The following is a 27,456-nucleotide window of genomic DNA, read 5'->3' on the forward strand; positions in this document are numbered from 1 at the left end:
AGGGCAGTTAGGGTTAAGTGACTTGCCCAAGGTCACATGGCTAGTTTTTGTGTTAAGTGTCTGAGTTCGGATTTGAACTCAGGTCCTCCTGACTCCAGGGCTGGTGCTCTATTCACTGTGCCATCTAGTTGCTGCAGTATTCTTTCTAATATGGAAATGTAAATAATGAATTTTGACAGAATCATGTTTCAAAAGGACCAAGTACACTGATATTATGTTTCATAGCAGTGGTAAAGATGGTTGAGAGACTTAGATGAGAATTTTCCATTGTTTGTTGCTGAAAGGTGTTGAGAAAGATGAATTTTAAAAAATAAGTGGTGTGCTGACTAGTGGTCGGAAGGAGGTCTGGTTCTTTGGCACTTTGTATTTTTAAGATATATTCTTTTTTACCCTTTGCTGCTAACAATCTTGTTGGGCTTTAAGGGACATAATTTCCTAAAAACCAATTTTCATACTGGAACAGTATCAGTGTCTTTCAACTATTTTAACAGTATATATGAAGGTTAAACAGTGATAAGCTTCTTCATATAAAAATTAAGACTATTTTGATATAGATGTAAATATTTGTTGATTTGACTTAGTATGAATAATTGTGTTTGAGTTTTTTATGTTAAATGGAGTGCTATAGCATGCATAGTAGTATCACTTTTTGAAGAAGTGTGAGAAGTAGTTATGGGGGAATTAAAAAAAAATAATTCCTATGAGGAATGTTTCTTATTATTTAGCATAGGTAAGAAACTTACCTAGGAAATGATATAAATTCAAGGAAATGATATAAAAGGGTTGTGGAGTGTTATATATTTGGCTGAAAGGGGTAGAATATGGACTTTTGAGTTTTTATTTCAAAATTATTATTAGCAAATCATTATAAAAGTGAAAGAAGGAAGCCTCAAGAAATCTATGCAGTAGGTTTTAAATAATATGAGGAAATCATTTTTATTTTGTGCCAGAAGGAAGTTGACCATTAAGAAGGACTTGAATTTCTTTGTCTAAATCCAAGGGTTTTAACCTTTTTTTGTATCATGTACTCCCTTTAACAGCCTGCTAAAGCCTATGGATCCCCTCTGCAAATAGTTTTTCAGTGCATAAAATAAAATACATTGGATTACAAAGGGAACCAGTTATATTGAAATATGGTTTAAATTTTTTTTTCAATTCACTAACCCAGGTTAAAAACTCCAAATGTAAATAAATTCTTTGATAAGAAGTGTTTTTCAATTGCTACTTTGAAGTATGCTTCAAAATTTGCTTTTGAGAGAAGACATGTGTTATGTATATAAATGTTTGTATTTATGTGTATGTATATATAATATGCGTATATGTGTGTGTATATATATATGTATGTGTGTATACACACATGATTGTGGGTGGGGGAAAGGGGACAGAGAATTATAGTTATTTGTGTCTATATTTACTAGCCATAAAAAGTTAGTATTTCATTTCAGGGGTAAGTACTAAAGTTGTTTTTTTTTTAAAAAAGTTGATTTTCTAAGTCTGTTAAATATCTAGTTCATGAGTAGAATTTGGTGCTTGGTGAGATAAAAATGAAGAATTATATTTAAATGTACCTTAAGAATAAGTATATAAAAGAATTACTTACATCCATTACTTGTATAACGTTACTGTGGGTGATGTTTTTTAAAATACTCTTAGTACTGAGGCCTGTCTAGTTTAATCTTATTGACACTTCTCTGATGATATTAAATTTTAGTGATTTAGTATTTGGAGTGGGCATGATGTACCTCTAGGAATCAAAATTAGTTCTCTGGGCTCTTAATGAGAAAATAACTGGGTACCCACATACATCCTACATTGTTTTTTATTCTATTATCTGATATGATAATTACATAGTATATGCACAATAAATACTAATCTACATCTGCTCCCAGCTCTTTGATCTATCCTCATCTCTCAACTATCTCTACTTTTTAAAATCAAAATAGGTCCAGAATGTATGTGAAAGTACAGGGTATAAAAGTATATTAACAGTGACAGTGTTGTGTCTCTGATAAGGACTATCACCTACATTATGTCATTCTCTTATAGTTTTGACATTTATTTGGAATTTTAAATTCTAGACTTTGTAAAACTTTTTGTAATTTTACCAGAAAAAAAAAAACCTTCTACTTGATTCTGTATAATAACATTTGACAGTGGAGCAGCCAGAGTAGTAAAGATATAGAACAGTTTTGTTTAGTCCCTTTTTAAGTTGACCTTTTTTCTTTCTAATGTTTGTTTAAAAGAACTTGTCCCTTGAAAGTCTGCCTTCTTGTTCTTGACCTTTCAATCAAGTCCCAAGTGTGTTTTGTTAGATATTTCAGTTGCTATAGAAATAACTGTCAGAAGTTCTACCATTTACTGGGAGGTCACCAGGTAGAGAAAATGAGTGGGAAGGAAGAAATCCCTCTGGCTGTTATTTAACTCACTTATTTAATGTGCTGATAGTTATGTTGCTTGAATTTGTAGAGTTGCTTGTGTTTTTTAAAATAGATAATGTAGAAACCCAGAAATTGTATATAAATTATTAATTTTTTATTGCAGTCCTACTAGTTAGAAAACTTTACATTTTATGTAATTCTGGGTAATAAACTAGCATATTTTTTCTAAAAACTTTTATGGATTTTTTAGGAGGGAGTCTAGAGAACAGATAATTTTTAGAATTAGAGGATGTTTACTTTTCCTTGCATTTTTATTGAGTATAACAAATTTTACTTCATATATGTAAATTATTTCTGGCTGATTATTAGCAACTAACTCTAGTTATACCATCAGATAACCGTAGTAGAAACATCCATGACTAATGATAGTTTTCTGATTATTTGCTATGATATATTATAATTTGTAATTGCTCATTGCAAAACTCTTGAGACTAATGACCTATGTGGCTTATCAGGGAACTTGTGGAACTGGAAAATCAAAAATCATGTAAAGGTTATATTTGTAGACAACTCAAAAGGGTTGTTTGTAGCAGGGACTAAATAATTTGGCTTTTTCCCCCTACATAATAGCCTGATGAACTTCAGACCTAAAGGTTCCCTTTGTCTTTAAATTGGAAGAAATTTATTTAGAACTAAGAGCAACCTCATTTCATAGGAACACTTATGTCATATAATAATTGTTTGTAAAACATATATACCTCCCACGAAACCTAAAACTGCTAGACTCACACGTTGAAACATTAAGGCTTATTTTCTCTCCCTTGATAAGTAATATAAATTTTAGGGCTTTGAAAAGTTAGAAAGACAAGTGATACTCAACTAAGAGCCCAAAAGTTACATAGAGTATGTAGCTGGTAATCAAATTGCTTAAGTAGGAAGGAAAAGAAAAAAAAAATACTTAGCTGTGATCAATCTAAACATATATCTTGCTTCAGTCTGAATTGAATGATACTCTGAGAAAAAGGTTTCTCCAGAGGTCTGCTGTGTCTAACTTTTCTAAAATTCTATCCACTTCCTTAATTTTTTTCTTTTCTATTTTGTGGTTAGATTTATCTAGTTCTGGGAGGTCAAGTTTGAGGAGCCCCACTAGTTTAGTTTTACTGTCTTTTTCTTCATGTAACTCAATTAGGTTCTCTTTTGATCATTTGGATATTATACCACTTGGTCCATATATGTTTACTAATTATATTATCTCATTGTTTATGCTATTCAGCTGAAGCATAAACTTCAGCCTTTTACCTGTACTCTGTGTGTATCCCTGTGCTTCAGATGTGTTTCTTGTAAACAACAGATTATTTCTACTCTGCTCTCCATTCGTGTTTTATAGGAGAGTTCATCCCATTCACATTCACAGTTATGATTACTGTATCTTTTTCTCCATCCTGTTTTCCCCCATTTATGCTTTTCTCTCCTTTCTCCCTTTCCCTCCTCACTTGTGTTTTGCTACTGACCACCACCTCCCTCAATCAGTTCTCCCTTCTGCCTACCCACTCCTTCTTCTCCCTCCTATCCCCTCCTACTTCCTATTGGGTGTGTTAGATTTCTGTGCCTGAGTGTGTTATTTCCTCTTTGAGCCAAGTCTGATGAAAGTTTCAAACAATGCTCACCTCTCTTCCTTCTTTCCCTCTACTGTATTAGGTCTTTGTACCTCTTCATGTGATCCCTTTTCTGCCTCCTCCTTCCCTCTTCTTCCAGTACAATCCCCTTTTTTTATCTCTTAATTTTTTTATCATCCCATTGAAGTCAGGTTATACCCACACCCTCTGTTGAATGTATACCCCTTCTAAATGCAGTAATAAAAGTACAGTTCTCAAGAGTTACAAGTATAATCTTCTTATGTAGGGATGTAAAAAGTTTAACCTTGTTGAATGTCATGGCATTTTTTACCCTTTCCTGTTTACCTTTTTGGTTCTTGTATTTGAAGATCAGATTTTCTGTTCGGCTCGTGTTTTTTTTTTTTTTTTCATCAAGAAAATTTAGAAATTACCTATTTCATTGAATGTCAGTCTCCTCCCCTAAAAGATTATGCTTGGTTTTGCTGAGTAGTTGATGCTTGGTTGTAATCCAAGATCTTTGCCTTCTGGAATAACATATTCTAAACACTCCAGTCCTTTAATGTAGAAACTGCATAATCCTGACTGCGGTTCCATAATATTTAAATTGTTTCTTTCTGGCTTCCTGCACTATTTCCTCCTTGAACTGATAATTCTGGAATGTGACTGCAACATTCCTTGGAGTCTTCATTTTGGGATCTTTTTCAGGAGGTGATTGGTAGATTCTTTTAATGACTATTTTACCCTCTAGTTCTAGGACCTCAGGGAAGTTTTCCTTGATGATTTCGTGAAAGATGTTATCCAGGCTCTTTTTTTTTTGATCATGGGTTTCAGATTGACCAATAATTCTTGAATTAGCTCTCCTATATCTATTTTCCAGGTCAGTTGTTTTTCCAATGAGGCATTTTACATTTTCTTCTGTTTCTTCATTCTTTTGATGTTTGTTTGACTAATTCTTGATGTCTCATAGAGTTATTAGCTTCTACTTAACCAATTCTCATTTTTAAGGAATTGTTTTCTTCAGTTAGCTTTTGTGCCTGCTTTTCCATTTAGGCAATTCTACTTTTTAAGGAGTTGTTTTCTTCCTTTTTTTGTCCTTCCTTTTCCAAGCTGTTGGCTCTCTCTTGTATACTTCTCTTTTCTTTTCCTAGTTTTTCTTCTACCTAAGCCATTTGATTCTTTTGCCTCTTTTATATGAGATAATTTACCCTATTCTGTCCCTTCTTATGGCTCTCATTATATTTCTATCTCACCTCTTTATTTTTTAGATATTATTCCTTCCTATTCAACTGATCCTGTGCCCTCTGTCTATATATATATGTGTACAAATATACACACACTCACATATGTATTTATATACACATACACTCTCCTGTATAAATATATACATGTATGGGGGGGCGGAGTCAAGATGGTGGAGTAGAAACACGACCTCCGAGGGGCTCCGGCTTCCACCTTCCCCAATCAATGTAAAAAGGGGACTCTGAACAAACTTTGGATCTGCAGAACCCACAAAATGACACAGAGGAGCTAATCTCCCACTGAGGACAGCCCTATAGGCCAGCAGGAATCGACCAGTGCAGCTCTCTGGGAGCAGAGCCCAGGCCTGGGTAAGCCAGAGGTTTTAGCCCCAGGATGGGTCTGACCAGCCACCAGCCGAGGGACTCCAGATAAGCAGCAGCTCTGGCCGTTTCCAGAATTATCAACACATAGATGTGAAGGACAAAGAGAGAGGGTCAGTGCAGTCTGGACTTTGGGACCCAGTAAGTGGGAGGGCTTGGCTTTTGCCCCCAGGGCGAAAAGCTACTGAGATGCCCGGCACAGCCAGTCAGCAGGTGGCAGCTTCAGCTCCTGGTCTGCAGAGTGTAGGGGGACCAAGCAACCAGTCTGAGGGGTAATTGCTCTTGCTTTAACCTGCTTGGATCTGGATTGCAGTCTAGGGTGGAGGTCCTGGGATGCGTGACCAGCTTGCCAGAGAGTGTGGAGGCCTCAGAGAGGGCACCCATCTAATACCTCCAGCAGCTGAGAAAAACCCAGTGTTTGGGACGAAAGCGCCCCTGTCTGGTTGCAGAGTCCTACTGTGGCAAAAAGCCCAGGGGTCAAGTGACTGAGGGGCAACATGACCAGGCAAAGGAAGCAAAGCAGACAGAAGATTCCAAAATTAGACTCCTATTTGGGGGACAAAAAGGAGAAAAGCATGGAACAGGAGGAAGAGAGTGAAGTCAGAACTCCTGAACCAAAAGCTTCAAAGGAAAATACGAGCTGGTTACAGACCATGGAGGACCTTAAGAAGCAGATAAGAGAAGTGGAGGAAAAATTGGGAAGAGAAATGATAATGATGCAAGAAAATTATGAAATGAGAGTCAACAGCCTGACTGAGGAAAGTACCACCTTAAAATAACAGACTAACTCAAATGGCAAAGGAGGCTCAGAAAGTCAATGAGGAGAAGAATGCCTTAAAAAGCCAAATTTGCCAGATGGAAAAAGAATCTCAAAAGCTCACTGAGGAGAATCATTGCTTCAGAATTAGATTGGAACAAATGGAAACTAATGACTTTATGAGAAATCAAGATGACCTGTTAAATAGATCCAAACAAATGAAAGAATAGAAGGCAATGTGAAATATCTCATGGAAAAACCACTGACTTGGAAAATAGATCGAGGAGAGATAATTTAAAAATTATTGGACTACTTGAAAGCCATGATCAAAGTAAGAACCTAGAAATCACCCTCCAGGAAGTTCTCAAAGAAAACTGCCCTGATGTTTTAGAGTCAGAGGGCAAAATAGAGGTTGAAAGAATCCACTGATCACTTCCTGAAAAAGACCCCAAAAAGAAAACTCCTCAAAGTATTATAGCCAGGTTCCAGAATTCCCAGATTCAAGGAGAGAATATTACAAGCAGCTTGAAAGAACAATTTGAATATTGTTGAAACACAATCAGGATAACCTAGGATCTGGCAGCTTCTACACTGAGTGATCGAAGGGCTTGGAATATGATATTCCAGAGGGCAAAGGAGCTGGAATTAAAACCAAGAATCACCTACCCAGCAAAATTGAGTATCATTTTTCAGGGGAAAATATGGTCATTCAGTGGAATAGACGACTTTCGAGCATTCTTTTTTTTTTTTTTTTTTAAAGCAATTGGGGTTAAGTAGCTTGCTCAAGGTTACACGGCCAGTTATTTCTGGGTGTGGTGCTAAGCATCTGAGTCCTAATTTGATCCCCAGATCATCCTGACACTGGGGCTGGTGCCCTTACTCGCTAATCCACCTGGCCGCCCCTACTTTCAAGTATTGTTGATGAAAAAATCAGAGTTGAATAGGAAATTTGACATTCAGATACAAGAAGCATGAGAAGGTAAACAGGGAAAAGAAATAAAAAGGAACTTATCAAAGTTGAACTATTAACATTCCTACATGGAAAAACAATTGTAACTTATGAAACTTTTCTCAGTAGTTGAAGGGAATAGAAAAATATATATGAGGGTATATGGGCATATGAATACATATGTGAATGTGTGTATATATGTATAGACAGAGGGCACAGGACCAATTTAACAGAAAGGGATGATACTTATAAAGTGAAATTAAAAGGTGAGAGAGGAATATAATGAGAGGAGATGGGGAGAGACAGAATGGTGTAAACTATCATATAGAAGAGGCAAGGGAAAATGGTTATAATGGAGGGGAAGAATAGAAAGGCAAAAGGGAATGGGTCAACCTTATTCCCATTGAATTTGGCTTGAGGAGGGAATGAAATACACATTAAAAAGGGTATCTTACCCTCCAGGAGAGTAGGGGGAAAGGGGATAAGAGGGGGGATGATGGAAGGGAGGGCAGGCTGGGGGGGGGGGGGGGAAGTTGGGAACACCCACTTTTGAAAAGGGACGGGATCAAAGTAGAGAACAAGTGGGAGGTGGGATAGGATGGAGGGAAATATAGTCAGTCTTTTACAATATATCTACTATGTTAATGTTTTGTGTTAGCCACACATGTACAACCTATACTGAACTGCTTATCTTCCCAGTAAGGATGGGAGACAAGGGAAGAAGGGAATGAATATGGAATTCAGAGTTTTAAAATCAAATGTTTAAATATATATATATATATATATATATATATATATATATATACATATGCTGTTATTAATACTATTTTACATGTAATTGGGAAATAAGATATATAGGCACTGGTTCACAGTGATCCACCATGCCCTACTGGAAAAGTTGAAAGGGGTATGGGAGAAAATATGGGAGAGAGCAGATTGGAGGAGGGGATATCCTGTGGGACTGCTATTTTGGGGCAATGGGTAGGGGAAAAACAGGGAGAAAATTTGCAACTCCAAATCTGGTGGAAATGAATGATGTATATCAGAAAAAAATTTTTTTTTAAATATACATGTATGTATGCATATATTTACATATTTATTTTCTTCAACTATCTTCATACTAAGAAAAGTCTCATGAGTTACAATTATCATTTTTCCATGTAGGAATGTAAATAGTTCAACTTTAGCAAGTTCCTTATGATTTCTTTTTCCTGTTTAACTTCTTATGCTTCTCTTGCTTCTTGTATTTGAAAGTCAGATTTTCTGTTCAGCTCTGGTTTTTTCTTCAAGTATACTTGAAAGTCCTCTCTTTCATTGAATGACCATATTTTCCCCTGAAGCATTATACTCAGTTTTGCTGGGTAGGTGATTCTTGGCTTTAATCCCAGCTCCTTTGCCCTCCAGAATATCATATTCCAAGCACTTTGATTCCTTAATGTAGAAGGTGATAGATCTTGTGTTATCCTGATCATGGTTCCACAATACTCAAGTTGTTTCTTCCTGGCTGCTTGTAATATTTACTCCTTGACCTGGGAACTCTGGAATTTTGTTATGATATTCCTAGTTTCCTTTTTGGGATCTTTTTCAAGAGGCAATTGGTGAATTCTTTAAATTTCCATTTTGCCGTCTGTTCTAGAATATCAGGGCAATTTTCCTTTGAGAATTTCTTGAAGGATGATTTGTAGGTTCTTTTTTTTATCATGGCTTTCAGGCAGTCCAAATAATTTTTAAATGATCTCTCCTGGATTTATTTTCCAGGTCAGTAGTTTTTCCAGTGTGATATTTCACATTGCCTTCTATTTTTTCATTTGTTTGGATCTGTTTTATAGTATCCTGATTTCTCATAAAGTCATTAGCTTCCATTTGCTCCAGTCTAATTTTGAAAGAATTATTCTCTTCAGTGAGTTTTTGAAATTCCTTTTTCATCTAGGCAAGTTGACTTTTTAAGGCATTCTTCTCTTCATTGGCTTTTTGAAATTGGGGTTAAGTAACTTGCCCAAGGTTACATGGCTTGTTTTTTTGTGCGGGTGTTAAGTGTCTGAGGCCGGAACTGATCTTGGGTCCTCCTAACTATGGGGCCAGCACTTTACTCGCTGCACCACCTAGCTGCCCAGAGTTAGTCTGTTTTTTATGGTGTTATTTTCTTCAGTATTTTGGGGGGTCTCCTTTAGCAGGCTGTTGACTCACTTTTCATGATTTTCTTGCATCATTCTCATTTCTTCTTCCCAATTTTTCCTCCACTTCTCTTAACTTGATTTTCAAAAACCTTCTTGAGCTCCTTCATGGCCTGTTACCAGCTCATAGTTTTCTTGGAAGCTTTTGATGCAGGAGTTCTGACTTCATTGTCTTCTTCCCATTCCATGCTTTGCTCCTTTTTGCCCCCAAAAAAGGATTCTGTGGTCTGATTGTGCTTCCCCTGTTTGCTCATCTTGCCAGCTAAATACTTGACTTTTGAGCTCTTTGCCATGGTAGAACTCTGCTTCCAGAGTGGAGAGCTTTGTCCCAAATTGCTGGGGTTTTCACAAATGTTGTCAGAGGTGTGAGGAATGCTCCCTCTCTACACAAACCATTCTGGCACACTGGCGTTTCTCACCCCAGGACCGTCGCCCAAGACCACAACCCAGATCCAAGCAGGTTAAAGCAAGAGCCATTACCCTCTGAATGGTCTCTTGGTCCCCCTACAATCTGCAGGCCAGGAGCTTCAGAGGCAGGCACATAGTAGCTGCCACACCCCTGAAACCTTGCCCCAGGAACAGGGGTGGAATGTGCTCTTCAGTCACCCAGTTCCAACAGAGTCCCACACTGACCTTTTATTTTCTCTTTAGCATTTATGGGTTGAGAAGTCTGGAAACTGCCACAGCTGCTGGTGATTCACTCTCCTAAAGTCTGCTCCTGCTATTTGACTCTTAAAATGCTTTTTGAGCTCTTCCAAGATGGGTTTTTGGGCTTGAGACCAATTCATATTCCTCTTTGAGGTTTCAGATGTAGAGATATTCACAACATTGTTCGCTTCTGGTTTTGTGTTTTGATTTTCCCCGTCTCCATAGAAACAGTCTTTGGTCAGTGTTCTTTCTTGCTATTTGCCTATTTCTTGACTTTTAAAGTTGAACTTTGCTTCTGGGGCACAGGGGGCACTCCAAGCTTGTGCTGGAGGCCAGGGGCAGGGTCACTGACTTTGTCTGCTGGGACCTCAGGTGCTGGAAGCTGGAAGCTGTAGGGGTCTGCTAGCTTACCTGGTGGTAAGTTGGAGTTCTAATGGTGTATCAGCGTTTGCTGAGGCCAGGGATTTTTATGCATTTCCCTGGGGCTACATTCAATCATGTGGGGGTCCAGCCTGCTTGCCCAGGGCTGTCCTGGAGCATGTGGAGGCTTACCCCCCTGCCCGTGGCTGAGTCGGAACACAGGGAGATCTGACCTCTAGAGGAAACCTTCCCACCAGGGGCTTTGCTGAAGCACTGGGAGGTCTGCTGCTAGAGGATGCCTGCCTAACTGGGGCTGTGCTGGCATGTAGGGTGGTTCTCTCAGCTAGAGTTTGAGGGTTCCCTTGGCAATGCTAGAGTACATGGGGGTCCTCGTGTTGGTGTTTGCCTACTCCACTACCCTGGGGCTCAGGATCTCCTGCTGCTTTGCTGAGCTGGAGTTTGTTGCTGGCTTGCTGGGATGCTTCCTGTCTTGGAATGCACTTCCCTTTTACCCAAGTGAAATAGATCTTTCTTCCTGTTCCTGCAAGTTTCCCCAGTTAAAAGACTGTTTTACCCTGTCTTTCTGCTGACTCCATTGTTCAGGGATTTTCCTGAGGTGCTATTTTCTCTTTTTTTCAGAGGTCAGTAAGGGAGAGTGACAGTGACTTGCTATTTCTTCTGCCATCTTGGCTCCCAGAAGTCTCAAGCCCATTTCTGCTTTCATAGCATCTCTTGTAGATGCCTGTTTCTCTCCTGTGACCCTGCAGCCATCTTGGTGCTCTCCCTTATTACCTCAGAACTGGACTATTGCAGTAGCCTGCTAGTTGGTGTCTCTTCATGTCTCCCCACTTCAGTCCATCCTCCACTTAGCTCTTAAATTGGCCTTCCTAAAATTCAAGTCTGACTATACCTCTCCTTTTCCTCAATAAACTCTCCTAGTTCCTTGTTATCTCCAGGATCATATATAAAATCCTCTGTTTGCCTTTAAAGCCCTTTGTGACCCAACTCCATCCTACCTTCACAGCCCTCTTAACATCTTACTGCCTTTCAGTGACAATGGTTTCCTTGTATGAAATACTGCATCTTCTGACTCCCAGAATTTTTTCACTGGTTAGCCTCCATGCTTGGAATGCTTTCCCTTTTCATCTCTGCCTCTTAGCTTCCCTGACCGTCTTCAAGAATTAAAGTCCCATCTTCTCCAAGAAGCCTTTCCTTGGTCTCCTTAACACTAAGGACTTTCATCTGAGATTGTTTCCATTTTATCCCATATGTATATTGTTTGTAGGTAGGTGGTTGCATGTTATCTCCTCCATTAGACTGTGAGTTTCTTGAAAACAGGGATTGTTTAGTAGAGCACTTGATCAGTCTTAATTGAGTGGGTGGTGTCAGAGGGGGTTCCATAAAGGAGGTAGTATTTATTTGAAGACCACTGTTACACCCTCACCTATCAGTCTTCTCTTCCCCAGGCTAAATATTCCCAGTTATTTTAACTGATTAGAGGCCTTGTGAAGTAATGGATAGAGTGACAGTTTTGGAGGTAGGTTCAGATTCTGCTGCTGGTTCATATAAGCACATACTAGCCATATGTAGGAGGAAGGAAGAAAGAAAGGGAGGAAACAGGAATTTATTAGGTTCCTATTTTGTGCTAGGCACTGTGCTAAATGCTTTATGAATATCTCATTCAGTCCTCACAACAACTCTGAAAGGTAGACACCCCAATTTTATAGTTGAAGAAGATGAAGCAAAAAAAAAAAAAAAAGGTTAGGTAGGTGCTTTGTCCAGAATCACACAACCAAGAAATTTCTGAGGCAGGATTTGAACTCAGGTCTTCCTGACTGCTGACCGAACCCTCTATCCACATAGTCACATAGCTATCTAGGGTGCAAGGGATTCCACAGTAGAAGACAACATAAAGTTGAATTAACTATTTAGAGTCTTGTTTGGGAAGGGAGGAAGGTATAGCCAGAGCATCAGTATCAGTCTTCAGAAAGCACTGAAGGGTAGAGGGACTGGTGTTCATGGAGAGGATAGAAGAATACATTTAGAAAGATTAGAGTACAGGAAGAAATAGAGTGATCGAGATTGTGGTCAGAGAGGAATTTCAGAATTTTTGATCATTTAAATAGAATACTCATGGGCAGTGGTTTGGTCAAGTGTCTGATCTTTCCCTGTGTGTGATTGAGGTGGAATAAATATATGGGTTTTAGAGATTGAGAACTAGTTAACAAAATTGTGAAGGCTTTTGTCAATTAGTGCCTAATTTCCTTCTGTAATGTCTTAATAGATCTCTGCCTCCAGTCTTTCCCAGCTCTAATCCATTTTATACATTGTCACCAGGTTGATGTTTCTAAAATATCAAATTATATTTTTGTTACTTCCTTGCTGAAAGACCTGGGATGCCTTCCTACTCTATCCTTGATTACCTGTCCACCACGATCTCCATCTGTACCTGATATTTCACTGTTGAGTTCTTCAGTGTTCCTGCACACCAATTCTTTATCTTCAAGACTTTACTCAAGCTTTTCCTTCTCTCCTTCACAGCTATCCCCTAAATCCCCCAAAGTCAGAATGTTGTCTGTGTATGTTTAGGGCTCACTTCAAGCCTAAAATGATGCCTTCTGATTCCAACTGACAACATTTACTTTCTCTGAATTCTTGTAATAGTTACTGTCTTTATGCCTGACTTTGACAAAGTGATGGGCTGTCTTATCTGACAGTTTATCTCACTGATTTATGTCTGTATGACTTTTCTCATTAGTGATAATTCTGAGCAATGGTTCTTACTTTAGTCACAAAAGACTCCTCTCCTTTGTAACAAATAAGCATAGTCAAACTAAACAAATTTATGTTACCTCTCTGTCAGGAGATGGACATGCTTTATCACAGGTTCTCTGGAGAGATAGTTGATAATATCTTTGAACAGCATTCTTAAGTCTTTCAGAGTTATTTTTCATTTAAATGTTGTCCTTGAAAAACTAGATATCCTGGTTCTACCCACTTTATTTTGTATCAGTTCTGTGGAATCTTCTTTTTTATCATTTCTTATACAGTGCTGCAACATTCTGTTACATTCTAATACCACAATGAGCTCTGCTCCCCTTCCAAATCCTTCTCTTTCAAAACTCCACCACCTCCCATCTTAGATTATGGTTCTTTTCTTTTCTTTTTTCCTTTTTAGTACCCCTTTCAGGATCAGGAAGTTTGTTTTGCTTGTGACTAGTCTTTCCTAATTGAGATTTTTTTTTTCTCTCTAGATTCCATTACTTTTTAAAAATTATTTTTGGATGGGGGGAAAGCAATGCAATTGGGATTAAGTGACTTGCCCAGGGTCACACAGCTAGTAAATGTGTCAGGTGTCTGGGACCAAATTTGAACATAGGTCCTGCTGAGCGCAGGGCCGATGCTCTATTCATTGTGCCGCCTAGCTGCCCCTATTCTATTACTTTTCTAAGAAATTCAGTGCGTCAAAGAATTCTAGATGCCAGAAATATTACAATTATATGGGAAGAGGAAGGGTACAATAAAGATGCTATATTTGAAATAATTTTTTTTTATATAATATAGTGACTCCAGAAAAAGTGTCTCGGATATATTCAGTCTCAAACAAAATATCAAATGCAAGGATGTAAAAGCTTTTATTAGAGGAATTCTGAAAACCATAAGTGAAAATCTAAAAAAGTTATTATATTCATAAATCTACACATCTGTGAGTGAATTAACATCACTCTTTCCTCCTAGTTGTGATTTATTTGATAAAAATTCTAGCCTCACTGGCATACACTCTCTGCTACCTTTGATAGAATAGTCTTTTCTACCTAGATTCTCTATAAAACCTGGTAAAGACTTTCTTTTATTCTGGGCACCTTAAAGGAGGAAACTTCTAGATTCTATCAAGTGGCAGTCAGGCTTCCTCTTCTACCCTGAGTTCTATGATGGATTCCTCACTTCCTGCTTCATCTGTTTTCCACTACTCCTGTGGGTCTGTGGTCTCAGTGATGTCAGTGTGCCCTCTGGGGATGCACAGCACTTACCTGTTATAACTTCTCTTGTGTACCATTTGTCCATAGGTGTTCTCTCAACAGTTTATTATAAGTGTGCTCCACACTGTACTGAGAGCCTTTCTCAGGTTCTCTGGACACTTGTGACTATACCATTTAGAGCATGGATGGGCCAAGAGTTATCCTGTTCTCTCATCATATGGCCAACCCAGGTCTTTTTTATTTTTACATTTCTTTGGCAAAACCCTTTAAACTGCCTCTCTTTCACAGTTTCTTGTTTGTAATGGATTGTAGTCTGCTTATGGCCACCATTCACCTTTCCATTGCCCTTTTAGTAACTGTCAGCTTAATTTCTTCATAGGTTATTATCCTGTGATTTGTAGCCATTCAGTATCATCAAAAGAAGATTAATATAAAAAAGGTAGACTTTTGTTCCAAGGAAAAAATTGGGGTCATTAAAATAGCTTTGTGTTTTTCCAAGGTATTCCAGCTCTTCCTCTCCAGTTCAATTTTGGATCACATTATCCTTTTGATAAGATTTCGCACCAGCGAAAAATTATATAAACTGATGTAAAGTGAAGTATGTACACAATAACCACAGCAAGACAAATAGAAACAGCAACAAAGCATTCAAAACCGAATGCCAAGAAATTACAGTGACCAAGCTTGACCCTGAAGATGAGATATGAGAATGTACCTCACTCCCTCTTTTCAGGGGAGTGGGGAGGGTGTGATTTTGAGAACAGAATTACATATGATTTAGGATGTCATTGATATATTTATTTTTTCTGAACTGATTTTTTGTTTTTGTTAAAAGGCATGAATCTCTAGGAGGGGAAAGGAAAAAGTTATACTGGAAAATGAAGGGGTTGTAGAAACAAAAGATACCAATAAATTTTTTTTTTTTTTTAAGATATACTGTAGGGGTGGCTAGGTGGCTCAGTGAATAGAGCACTGGCCCTGGAGTCAGGAGGACCTGAGTTCAAACCCAGACTCAGACACTTAACACTTAATAGCCATGTGACCTTGGGCAAGTCACTTAACTCCAATTGCCCTGCCTTCCCCCCTCCAAAAAGCAAAAAGCAAAAAAAAAGACAAAACAAAACAAAAAAAAGATATGCTGTAGATAATCTTGTATCTTGTTTAATCAAGCAAATTATAAAATAGGAATCCAGTGCACTACCAGAGATATTGGGCAGATCCATCTCAGCACAATTCAAATAGTGTTGTCTAATAAATAGGTCACATGTCTCCTTCTTGTACCCCTTGACAATCTGACCTACAGGAGGAAAAAAAAAATCCCTAGAGTTGGCAGCTAATTTTTATGCTCTGCTTTTAAAAAGCACTTTATATATACAATGGACTATTTCTAAGTTCTTTGTCCCCATGCCCAGGGATCCAACTTCTTTGTGGTACTTCTTAGGTTGCAGTTGATTTTGGGTATAGAGATTTCTAACTAACAATTATGTAGGGGCCTAGGAATATTGAAGTTGAAATCTTACTATTCATTTACAGGGAAGAGAAAATCTCTCAGCTTTTACAAATGGCTTCTAGCCATATTTACTTGGAAAATGTCCACTTGATAGGAAACAAGGTATGCCAGAAGCCACCAGTAATGGACTTTTTCCATCATTTCAAGTGAGCCTTTCACATTTTCGGAAAATACAGAAAGGGAGCTCTGGGCATAGCCTCCTGCCTTATACCTTCTCTGTATGTAGCTCAGTGCCATCTAAATTTAGTAAGTCTGCTAATTTTAAGATTCTCTGATTTTAGTTTCTATATTACTTATTAAATCTTAGCTGCCCTGCATCAATGAAGTCTTTCCTAGAAAGTATGCATCAATTCATACTGATGACTAGCGAGTTTTATTTTCCTGTTCATGCCAATTTTCTTCTTCCTGAATGTCACTTATACTGCAGTGATCTTTGCCTTACTGACCCTTACGTTGGATTACAGTAGTGCCCCTGGGAAGACTTCCTTCTAAAATTACATACAAATTTTGTGGAAAATGGTAGGATTCTTTGTAATTTGACTTCCTGAATTCTTATCACAAAGAAGATGAACTAAAAACTTTTGGCTAAGGTGCTGAAATTAATCTTTTAGTTTGTTTTATTTTAAAGCTATAGACATTAGAAGTTCATGATATGATTCTGTATTTCTTGCTCTAGGCATTTACTTAGATTGGTAGATTAATAATATGAATATATTAAATGAGTAGAGGGAGTAGGAGGTGTTTAACATGATCCATTTCTGGTTGGAATGGGAAAGGACAGTTCTACAATCTGGGAGCAGAGGCTGCTGATAGTCAAGCACTTTCAGATTTCTCGTGTTAATTGGTGCCTAATTCTCTGCACCTTATCTTTCAATAAAGTGATATTTTTTGTTACCTACATTCTCAGACATAAAAACTTGAATTTGGTCATGCAGGAAATCAATTCAATTCAATAAAAATTAGAAAATGCATATAAAATAATTCAGTGGATGGAGAGAAGTGGTGACAGCTGAGGAATCCAGAAAAGCCCTATCTAAGAGATTGTTTGAGATCATTCATCCTAGGAAATCTTTTTATAAACTTTGTAATTATTAAATTTCAGCCAAATTAGTTAAATTTAATGTACCACCAGCCCACACTGGACCCCTCTATTCAGCCTCTTCAAATAGGCATGACACCCTTATGTACTTCTGTGCAAAGTTTAGTGTTCAGTCATGTGAAGTGTACCAGGGACTTGGTGGTTCAAACATCAGACTTGTGGCAACCCCTGCCAACTTCCCTGGGGGTAATGACATTCTCCCTCACAAACCTGCCCTTGTTCCTGGAGTATGACGCTATGTTAGGAGGGGGTAAATACCATCTTTCACTTCTGCCTCTACTCCATGCTGGGCCTCCATTAATGGCTAATTGTTGCCCATATGTTTCTTAAATTTTCTGACCACACTCTAACCCTATTACTCATGATCGTTGAGGTGAAGACAATTTTTTCTGCAATAGGTGCATCACCTCCCAGACCATCAAGCAGAGAAATACACAGGCCAAACCTTGCAATGGCATTTACAATGCTGTACCACTAGAATGATTGGTCCATTCTACTTTCTGCATCAAGTTTTTGTTATTACTAACTTAGTTACCTTGTCCCCCAGAACATGTGCTAACTATAGTACAAACTATATAGTACAAAACCCTTGTTCTTTTTCTATGAATAGGTAGCTTGAGTCAGATAAAGTCAGTTTCCTATATACCCAGTATGTTGCCTATTCTTCCAACTGACCTCCCAACCTGAATCTCTACTTCTGTAAGTGTTTTTTCACTTTGCATCTATCCCTTTGACGCTGGAGCTCTAAAGAAATCCTGATACCAACCTGGCCTGGCTTTTGGACTATTTCTGTTCTGTGTCTTATTCAACCCCCTCCTGTCTTTCCAGGCCCAGTGATTGCCATAATCATTATAGTGTAACTGCAGGATAGGATACAATATGACCATCTAGTCACGTAGCTCCTATTCCTGAATGATTGCAGTAGTTTTCTAGTTTTGGCCTCTAGCCTCTCCTGCATGTCTTCCCTAGGAGCCTTCCTACCCTGAAAGATACCTCCACACTCCTGCAGCCACCTCCTCTGAATGATGAGGTTCCCAAGGAGACGCTTGAACCAACTATGCTCACTTCCCTTTTTAACTTCATGCCTGAGTCACCAGACTTCTCCATCTTCCCTCCCTCACTACTTCCTTGCTTTTCAACTCCCTTTTATTTGTTATCTTCTCACGTTAGAATATAAGCTTCTTGACATCAAGGACTGTCTTAATTTTTTTTTTAAGCAATTGGGGTTAAATAAATTGCTCAAGGTTACACAGCCAGGTGTTTCTGGGTGGGTGCTAAGTGTTTGAGCCCGAATTCAATCCCAGGTCATCCCAACTCTGGGGCCGGTGCTCTTACTCGCTGTGCTACCTGGCCACCCCTGACTGTCTTAATTTTTGCTTATATTATTTGTATTCTTAGCACTTGACACTATGCCTGATAGATAGTACTTAATAAGTGCTTTATCCAATTATTTATTTATGAAGCATTTTACCCCTTCCCTCAGTCTTGTATATATTGCCAGGTAAATCCCCATGGCGGGGCAGGGAACCATTTTGTCCATGTGATTAGCTTGCTTAATAACTCATAATATCTGCATGTTGCTTTTTGTATTAAGCCCAAACTCTTTGTGGCATTCTAGGTCTTCCATAAACCATCCTTGCCTTTTCTATTCAACCTCACTTCTCATTATTCTCAAGCACAGACCATCTATTTATGTTGGTACAGTGAGCTGTCTTCTCTGTATAACATGGTAATTTCTGTCTCTGCCTTTGCTTATCCTGCCTTCTCCTCTACCATCCTTCCCACAGCACACTCCAATCCCTTTAATCTGGAGTGCCCTCTCCTCCCTCAGTCATCTTCCCATTCTTAATCCCTACATGTTGAAAGACGCCTTGAATAATCACCTTCAAGTCCTTCTTAATCAACACAATCTATAATATAATTTTTTCCCTTCTTTAAATCTGTATCATAATCTTCCATTGATCATGTTGTTTTCTACTTTTCTTCAGTTGAATGTGAGTTTCTCTGTATGAATATATATATATATATGTATGAATATATATATGTATATATATATATATATAAAATCTTACACAGACTATAATTAATACAGACCAAATTTTTCCTCTCCCAAAAGTCAGTCACATATTCTGCTAGTCATGGTACAAGTTTAAGAAGCAAAAGATGAAATAGCCCAGGAATATCAATAAAAGAAAAAAAGGACCCATATGTACAAAAATTACAGCAGCTGTTTCTTTGTGATGACAAAGAATTGGTAGTTGTGGAGGTGCCCATCAATTGGGAATGGCTGGGCAAATTATTTGGCTTATAAATGTAATGGGACACAACTATACTATTAGGGACAGTTTCAGAGGAACCTGGGAAAGCTTATATGAACAGAGTCAGAGTGAAGTGAACAGAACTAGAACAATTTATATAATAACAACATTGTAATGACAAGGATGGAAGGGAGGAGAAGGGAATAAGCATTTAGATGGCACCTAATGTTTCAGACACTGTGCTAAGCCCTTCTTACAAATATTTCATTTGGTCTTCACAGCAACTCCATGAGTTATTCCCATTTTGCAGTTAAGGAAATGAAGTAAATAGAAGTTAAGTGACTCACCCAGAGTTACACAGATAGTATGTGTCCAAGGCTGAACTTTAACTCAGGTCTTTCTGCCTGCAGGCATAGCACTCTTTACACTGTTCCACCTAGTTGCCTTAACTTTGAGACAAAACATTTCAAAAACTCAAGAATCCTCCTAGGTACAGTGACCAACCACTGTTCCAGAAAGCCAGTGATAATGCTACTCATCTCCTGAGGGAGAGAGGTGATCAACTTAGCTTTCAAAATTGAGAAATACCTGTTTTTGGACATGACCAGTGTGAAAATTTGTTTTGCTTGGTTGTATGTATTTGATAGATTTTTTCTTTTTTTTTTTTTTTTTTTAAAGCAGTTGGGGTTAAGTAACTTGCCCTAGATTACATGGCCAGTTATTTTGTGTGGGTGTTAAGTATCTGAGGCCGGAACTGATCCTGGGTCCTCCCGACTCTGGGGCCGGCGCTCTTACTGTACCACCTAGCCACCCCGAGATTTTTTCTTTTTAATTTTTTTCTTCATTGGGGGGAAGTTGAGGAATAAAATAGATTTTTGTTCATTTCAAAAATTAAATTATATCTTTTTTTTAAAGCAATGTTTGATCTAAAATATAAGAAACATCACAGGCTGGGCAAACTTTTAATAAATACCTGTTGAGTAAGTGAATACAGCACTTCTTTGTCCTTAATGATGTTCCCCCAAATTTGAAGGGCCTATAAAGATCTGCTTACAATTTTAATATATCAACAAGTTAATTTACTCATCCATCTTAATCCTTTTTGTCCTCTTCTCCTATTTCTAAGGAAAACTAATCAAGATAACTGATAGAAAGAATAGACTTGTCTTAGACATAATGCTTTTATTTCAGTGTACTTCCTACTAGGTTCTAGATATATGGGCTAGTTTGAGTGACTGTGTAATAATTAACTGTTACACTTTATTTTAAATCGATATGTAAATGAGACAGTTTTTTGCCTTAAAGGGAGTGAGAAATGTGTGCTTAGACTAGCATTGATAAAGAGGGCATTGTATTTGTTGACAGTGTTTTGAGTCCTCATTATTTTAGACATTTTTACCAGTAAGTCAGAAAGTGTTTGTCAGGAGTGGGCTGGCTGATAATCCGTTACTTGATTTTGAGAATGAACTCTGTTTAGAATATATTTTCCGCCTGCTTTTGCAGGAAGACCTACTCATTTGGAGATTGACAGTGAGCATGTAGGTTGCCTTCATCTTCTTTTCATTAGTATCATGCAGTTGAGTAATAATATTTTGTCCAATGTTTAGTATTCAATATAAAACAAATGAGAAAAAAATGCCCATAGCATTGTGAACTTCATGGGTAACCAGTCTTAATTTATTGCCAGTATTTCGCCAGGGGAATATTTAGCATCTCAAAATAATGTTTTGTGGGGTTTTAATTCATCTCGAGCATTAGCTAGCCATCAGGATAATGTAGGATATTCTGCTATTCTTGAACCTTAGCTAGAAAATAACTTTCCTCCTTGTCCATCCTAATTTTACTTTTTTGCCAATTGTCTGAGGTCAGGATGTTATAAATTTGAAAATACACTTTTTTAATATCACCAGACCATTTAGTTAATAAAAAAGGGAATTATTTGTTCTCTGAAGCCTATGGTACCTTTAAAAGCTTTTCTTATCATTTTGCTGCTTATGCATCACATTAGAACACTATGACACCATAAACAAATTCCAGACACCAGAGAGAAAGACTAGTTTAAGATATGATTAAGATAATACAACCATGCCTAAGCATTATTTATTGTGGGATTTTTACATGAATTTTCCCTTTTATTCAAACATTACTAAGGATTTGAAGCATTCATTACCAGCTGGACTTGGTCTATCAGAAACCCAAATTACATCTCATGGCTTTGACAGCACCAAAGAGGGGGTCATTGAAGCAGGACCATTTCAAGGTAAGATCTCTTCCACCCATTTTCTTAATTACAAAAACTCATCCAATTAATAACTTATATTTTATTAATTTCTCAAATGCTTATAACTACTAACAAAGCAGTATTAAGTAATCATCAGTGTAATCATCAGATAATCAAAATAATTTTTAATAATTTTCTTCATGTAAACAATTCAGTATTCACAACAGTTTCTTTGGCCATGTTTTCATATAACTTTAAAAATTAGTTTTGTAATCTTTAATTAAGAGCATAATCATTGTAATAAAATATCAAATTGAAATTGTTTCTTCAAAGACTGAGGGAATGCTAAGGGTTTGTTTTTGGTTTTTTTGCAGAAATAGAGAGAGGGAATGGACCTATGATTTCACGGGTATGGAGGGCTATCAGGTGAAGAAACTCCCTCTACCAATGCAGGTTGGCACTTTTCTGTGCAACCTAATAGTGTTAGAGAGTTGTCCAGAGCACTAAAAGCTGTACTTTTGATTTGCTTTGTGCATATGTAGATTTCCTTTACATTTTAAGATCATTGATTAAAGGTAGAAATACCCATATGTATCTTTGTGATGGGGGGTAGGGAGAGAGACATAAGGCTATTTTAATATTATTACCAATATAGTCAGTGAAGATTTTTCTCAACTGTTTTTGAATTTTCAGAATACTTCAATTCATTGCTAACAGTTTAAAGCAAAACTATGGAACTGGAATTCTATTAATGGTATCTGAGCTATCACAGATTTAATAACATGGAACATTTAAGGATCCCGGATTTTGTAGGTCTTGAGTCCTGCCTGTTGTAAATCACAAACCCCTTAAGAGAGGTAGCCTTTACATATTGCCTAGTGAACCTCTCCAAATTTGGCTGTAATGGTTATCTCACAACAGTCAGGCAACAGGTATTCAGAAAGTGGGTACTCTGTTTCCATATGCTGGATGCTGTGCCAGCTGCTAGTGGTCAAAGTATGAGAATGAAGTGACTCCTGTTCCAGAGGAGCTGAAACCTAATAGAATATTGCAGTCTGTCACACTTTTTAAACATCTTTTTATGCCTTTGTTAAGTTAGCATCTTCCTACAAGTAAAGTTTTTGTGTTTTTATAATCCTAACACATATCACTTTAATCAAATGAAGTTATATGAAGTATATATCTTTATAGCATATCCTGCCAGTAGATATTTAGAATAAACTCATAATTCAATTCAGAGTTGAATATAAAATGATATCACCTTCTTTTAATCCTTACTGTTCCAAAAAAAAATGGTAGGTGCATGTACTAAAAATGCATGCAATTTTACAGAACTCTTTATCTGAAGAAAATTGAATGTAAGATTATGAATGTACATCTGGTCGTATTAAGTCTTCTTTACCTAAAGTAGCTGCATTTATTTTTAAAGTTGTTTGGCAAATTACACATGAAAAATATTTTGCTGTTCTTTGTTAGCATTTTGAATGAAAGAGTTTAACTGACACATGTCTTTCTTTAAAAAGCAGATCAGTAGGGGTGGCCAGGTAGCCCAGTGAGTAAGAGCACCGGCCCCAGAGTCAGGATGACCTGGGATTGAATCTGGGCTCAGACACTTAGCACCCACCCAGAAACACCTGGCCCTGTAACCTTGAGCAAGTTACTTAACCCCAATTGCTTAGGGGCAGCCAGGTGGCACAGTGAGTAAGAGCACCAGCTCCAGAGTTGGGATGACCTGGAATCGAATCCTGTCTCTGATACTTAGCACCACACCCAGAAATAACTGGCTGTGTAACCTTGAGCAAGTTACTTAATCCCAATTGCTTTAAAAAAAAAAAAAGCAGATCAGTGTAAAATAATGCCATTAATAAATCTTGTCATCAGTTTTTTGAACTTAGTCATTGAGGTCCTTGGGCCCATAGTTCATAAATTGAATAACTTAAGCTTTAATAAATATTATACAAAGAATCAAAGTTTCTTTGGATTTTGAAAAAAATACTTTAAACAAAAAATGAATGTACTACAAGAACATATTAAAAGGGAAGCAATCGTTCCGCCATATTAGAATTGTTAAAACCCATCCTAGGGTTGTATTTAATTTTTGTATCCACATTGAAGGATGGAGAGATTGGTCTAACCAAAGAATATCAACAATCATAATTCAAGGATTTGAAAATAGGATGTGTGGAAAAGTGATAGAGCAGTTAAGAGTTGACTTTTGAGGACATAGGAGATACGAGAATAATGGGGAAATCCAGGCCAGTCCTCCCCCTGGGAACCACCAGATCCTTACCCTGTGTTGTGCTATCCCATGGCCAGAGCCTTGGAGGGAATCCCCATGAATGGTTGCCACATTAGTCAGCCAAGCAGCTGCTCCTGAACTTTAGCCCCAGAGCTGCTGCCCCAGGTACTGGGAACCATTCTGGGTAGTGCAGGTACCTCAGCCCTCCTTCTCTGTCTCCCCACCCTAGCCACAGAATGAAACATTAAATGGACCCATGATGGACTCCTCCACAAACTTACATACATGCACATGTTCTTGATAGATTCAGCACTCCAGCCAGCTCCTCAGAGCCCCTGTTAGAGCAACCTGGTGGGGTGGGGATGGAGTGAGGGTGGGTGGCCCCAACCACTCCTGGAGAATAGGATCACCTTCCCTTCCCTTTGCAGACAGTAATAGATGCTCCCCCAGCATTTGGAGCCAGTTGGTTGGGCCATGCATATAGACACTCCTTTCCTCCTGCCCATTGTTGCTCATTGTGCTGCCAAGACACTCTCAAACTTCTATCAGAGGGTTGACTGTTGGGGAAGTTTACCAAGCAAGGGTCATCAGGTACGATGCTCAAGGCCCACACCAGTCCTCAATTCATACTCTCCACATCATGGAAACCCCTCCTCTGGCAAAGGACCAGCCATGGGTACATTTTTGCTCACATTTTTATGGTTTGTAGACTGTATGTAGATTTAATTATTTCCTTATTGATGATAAAATCTAAATGGAGAAAAAAATAGATGACTTAATAACTGACTTTCAGGTAGGTGATATTTGTTATTAGGCTAACATTGGCAAGCTGTTTCCTGCAGAAGACAGAATTTAAAAAGGAAATTGAACTAAATTTGTAATGGGAATTTCTACAATTTCTTGATAAGAGAGTGCCTGTGAGTAAACATTTATTAAGTGCTACTGTATACCATACACCGTGCTAAGTAAACACTGGCGTGGAGATACAGGGAAATGTGAAGAGCAGGCCCTGCTGTCAAGGAGTTCAGTCTAATGGAGGAGACAATGTCAGACAGCTGTGTTCAGGCAAGCTCTCTCTAGAGGATAAATTGGTAATGATCAGCAGAGGAAGCACACTAGAATCCGCCAAGGGTTCCAGCTACTAAGGAAGGCTGTGGAATTAAGTAAAGATAACTAATTTTAATATTTAAAAACTCCACAAATCCCTCAGAATTATGTTGCAGAAACTTGTTATACTGAGTGTGTTGCTAGAAGTTAGGTTCCTGATTTGACCAGATGTTCAGGGTAAAATGAAATTGATTCTATTCTTAGTTAACTTGAGACTGAAATGTTCTGAAGCCACAACATTTAGCCAATGCATGTAGCCTCATGGTTAGCCTGTTCATTCTCCGTGGTCCTGGATTGTTGTGTTTGGTTTTGATGGGTGGTTGAGGAATTCAAAGTGTTTGAGTTTGTTCTATCTCTAGATCAAACTATCCCTAGTTCTATCTCTGCCTCCCACTACTGAGGGAGCAACTGACCTGAAAGACAATCTCCACTCACCTGAGCATGTGGGCAGGCTGCTGTTAGACACATTAGGGAGTAATGGTGCTGTTTACAGGAATCTCAAGATTAATCTTTTTGTGGATTTTTTTTACTAGACAGAACTAATAGGGCCTTGTTACTATGGACATTCAAGGAACATGAAAATCTGTGTTTTAAAGCTATAATAGCATTTAATCTTTGTCTTGACTAGTTTAAATGTTGTCTTTCCTTAAGGGTGGTATTTATGCTAGATTATTTATCCTTCTAATCCAAGATTTCCATGAATAACTTTTTTTGTTTTTTCAATATTGTATTTAGTGGAAAATACAGTGAACTTAGAATTGAGAACTTATGTTCTGATGTGGTTGTATTACTGCCTATAGTAGCTTTGCTTAAAATCATTAGACTTTCAGGACCTCAGATTCCTTATCAAATATTGATAAAGTTGGTTGTTTTGGTTTATCTCAGAAATTCCCAGGGCCCTAAGTGTTTTTCAGTACTTATGGGGAGAAGCACCATTTAGTGGAGTGACTGATTTAAGTACACATTTTAAAACTGTTTTTACTGAATTTACTGAAATTGAAATTTCCATTGTATTGGTGGATCCCATCTAAACGTAAATTTCTTAATTTCACCATTATCTTGGTTGAAAATTTTTTTTAAAAAATCATTTGATTCAGGAGAACAAAATGCAACCTTATAAGTTTGAACAAGGTATCACCTTTGTATGTATTAAAATCATAGGAAATTCCTTAAAAGATGAAAGAAGTTTCCTCATATGTAAAATGTGGAGGTTGGGATTAAATTGCTTCTAAGGTCCTTTCCTGCCATGCCCCCTTTCTGGATACCATATCACATTGTTTCCCTATACCACCTTCAGATTTAGCACTTTTCTCACAATAACCTTGTAAGATAGGGAGTGTAGGGAGACCCCAGGAGGTTGTGTGACAGCCACATAGGCAGCAAGCTTCAGAAGGAGGATTCAGTCACTCGTCCTCTGACTCCCGAGCTAGTCTTTACACTGTGCCATGGTGCCAAGTGGGTCTTCCAGTTAGACCTCATATAATAATAGCAATATTTATGTAGAGCTTGCTATGTGCCAGGCACTGTTCTAAGCACTGCAAATTATCTCATTTGATCCTTACAACAACCCTGGAAAGTAGGTGCCATTATTATCCCCATTTTACAGATGAGGAAATTGAGGCAAAAAAAAAAGAGGTTAAGTGACTTGCGGGGGGGGAGGGGGAATGGGTTGATGGGGAGTCACATGGCCAGTGAGTGTCTAAGGCTATCTTTGAACCCAGGTCATCCTGAGTCCAGACCAGGTATTCACTCTATACGCTAGATCTCTTTGCTACTCTCAGTGTACATTGAGGAATATAGTGAACTTGTTTCCACTAAAAGCAGTGGGTAGGCATACCTTCATGCCTATCTTTGCTGACCATCAAGGAAGAGTCCCATAGACAGTAAAATGGGGATGGCAAATTGTTTGCTACCAAGTCTGAAGGGAAGAGGGATACCCCATAAGATGTTGGAAGGCCTCTTGTTTGCAGATGATTTATACTGATAGCATCAAGCCGTGGAAAATGCAGATCCATAATCATTCAGATGCTCTCCACAGGGGACCAGTCAAGTAGACAAAGAATCCTTACTTCCCTAGCTGGGAACTTCTAGCATAGTCAGACTTATGGAGTAGTATGTTGAAAGAATGTCTTCACAATCACTTTCCACTCTCTATATACTATAAGGCAGGTATAGTTTGTTTAGAATCAAAATCTATAGTATAGTTAAATTTGTGGCCTTTTAGTCTAAAGAAATTTATATATGTCTCTGTGATTTGTAAAAACAGGTGGTATGGTCTAAAGACTTTTTTGGACTGCTAGACCAGTAATTTCATTTGCAATTAAAACCCTATGAGGAAACCTTGCAAATACAGATAAGCAGCTGTAAGTCAGTCTTAGAGAAGATCCCAGGGCACTGAGATATTAATGACTTGTGTTCAAGTCTTTCTGACTCCACTGGGGTGAGAGAGCCACTAAATCAGGTTGCGTTTTTTTCAGGTTTTTTTTTTCCTCTGTGTGTGTGTGTGTGTGTGTGTGTGTGTGTGTGTGTGTGTGTGTGTGT

General features: G+C 38.0%; 1 protein-coding gene across 9 annotated transcripts in view; it reads left to right on the forward strand.

Moving 5' to 3' along the window:
• The window catches only part of ARFIP1 (ARF interacting protein 1), a 156,127-nt gene that overhangs the window by 42,607 nt on the left and 86,064 nt on the right, over nt 1-27,456 (forward strand). For all 9 annotated transcript variants that reach the window (XM_069105561.1, XM_069105552.1, XM_069105553.1 and 6 more), the window contains one exon: nt 21,500-21,608. In XM_069105561.1, the coding sequence (XP_068961662.1) occupies nt 21,500-21,608 (109 nt within the window). The remainder of the gene's footprint in view (nt 1-21,499; nt 21,609-27,456) is intronic.

The sequence above is a fragment of the Petaurus breviceps genome, unplaced genomic scaffold (genome assembly GCF_028583685.1).
Source record: "Petaurus breviceps papuanus isolate PSGF00001 unplaced genomic scaffold, PetGlider_PUasm1.0 76, whole genome shotgun sequence".
Lineage (NCBI taxonomy): Eukaryota > Metazoa > Chordata > Mammalia > Diprotodontia > Petauridae > Petaurus > Petaurus breviceps.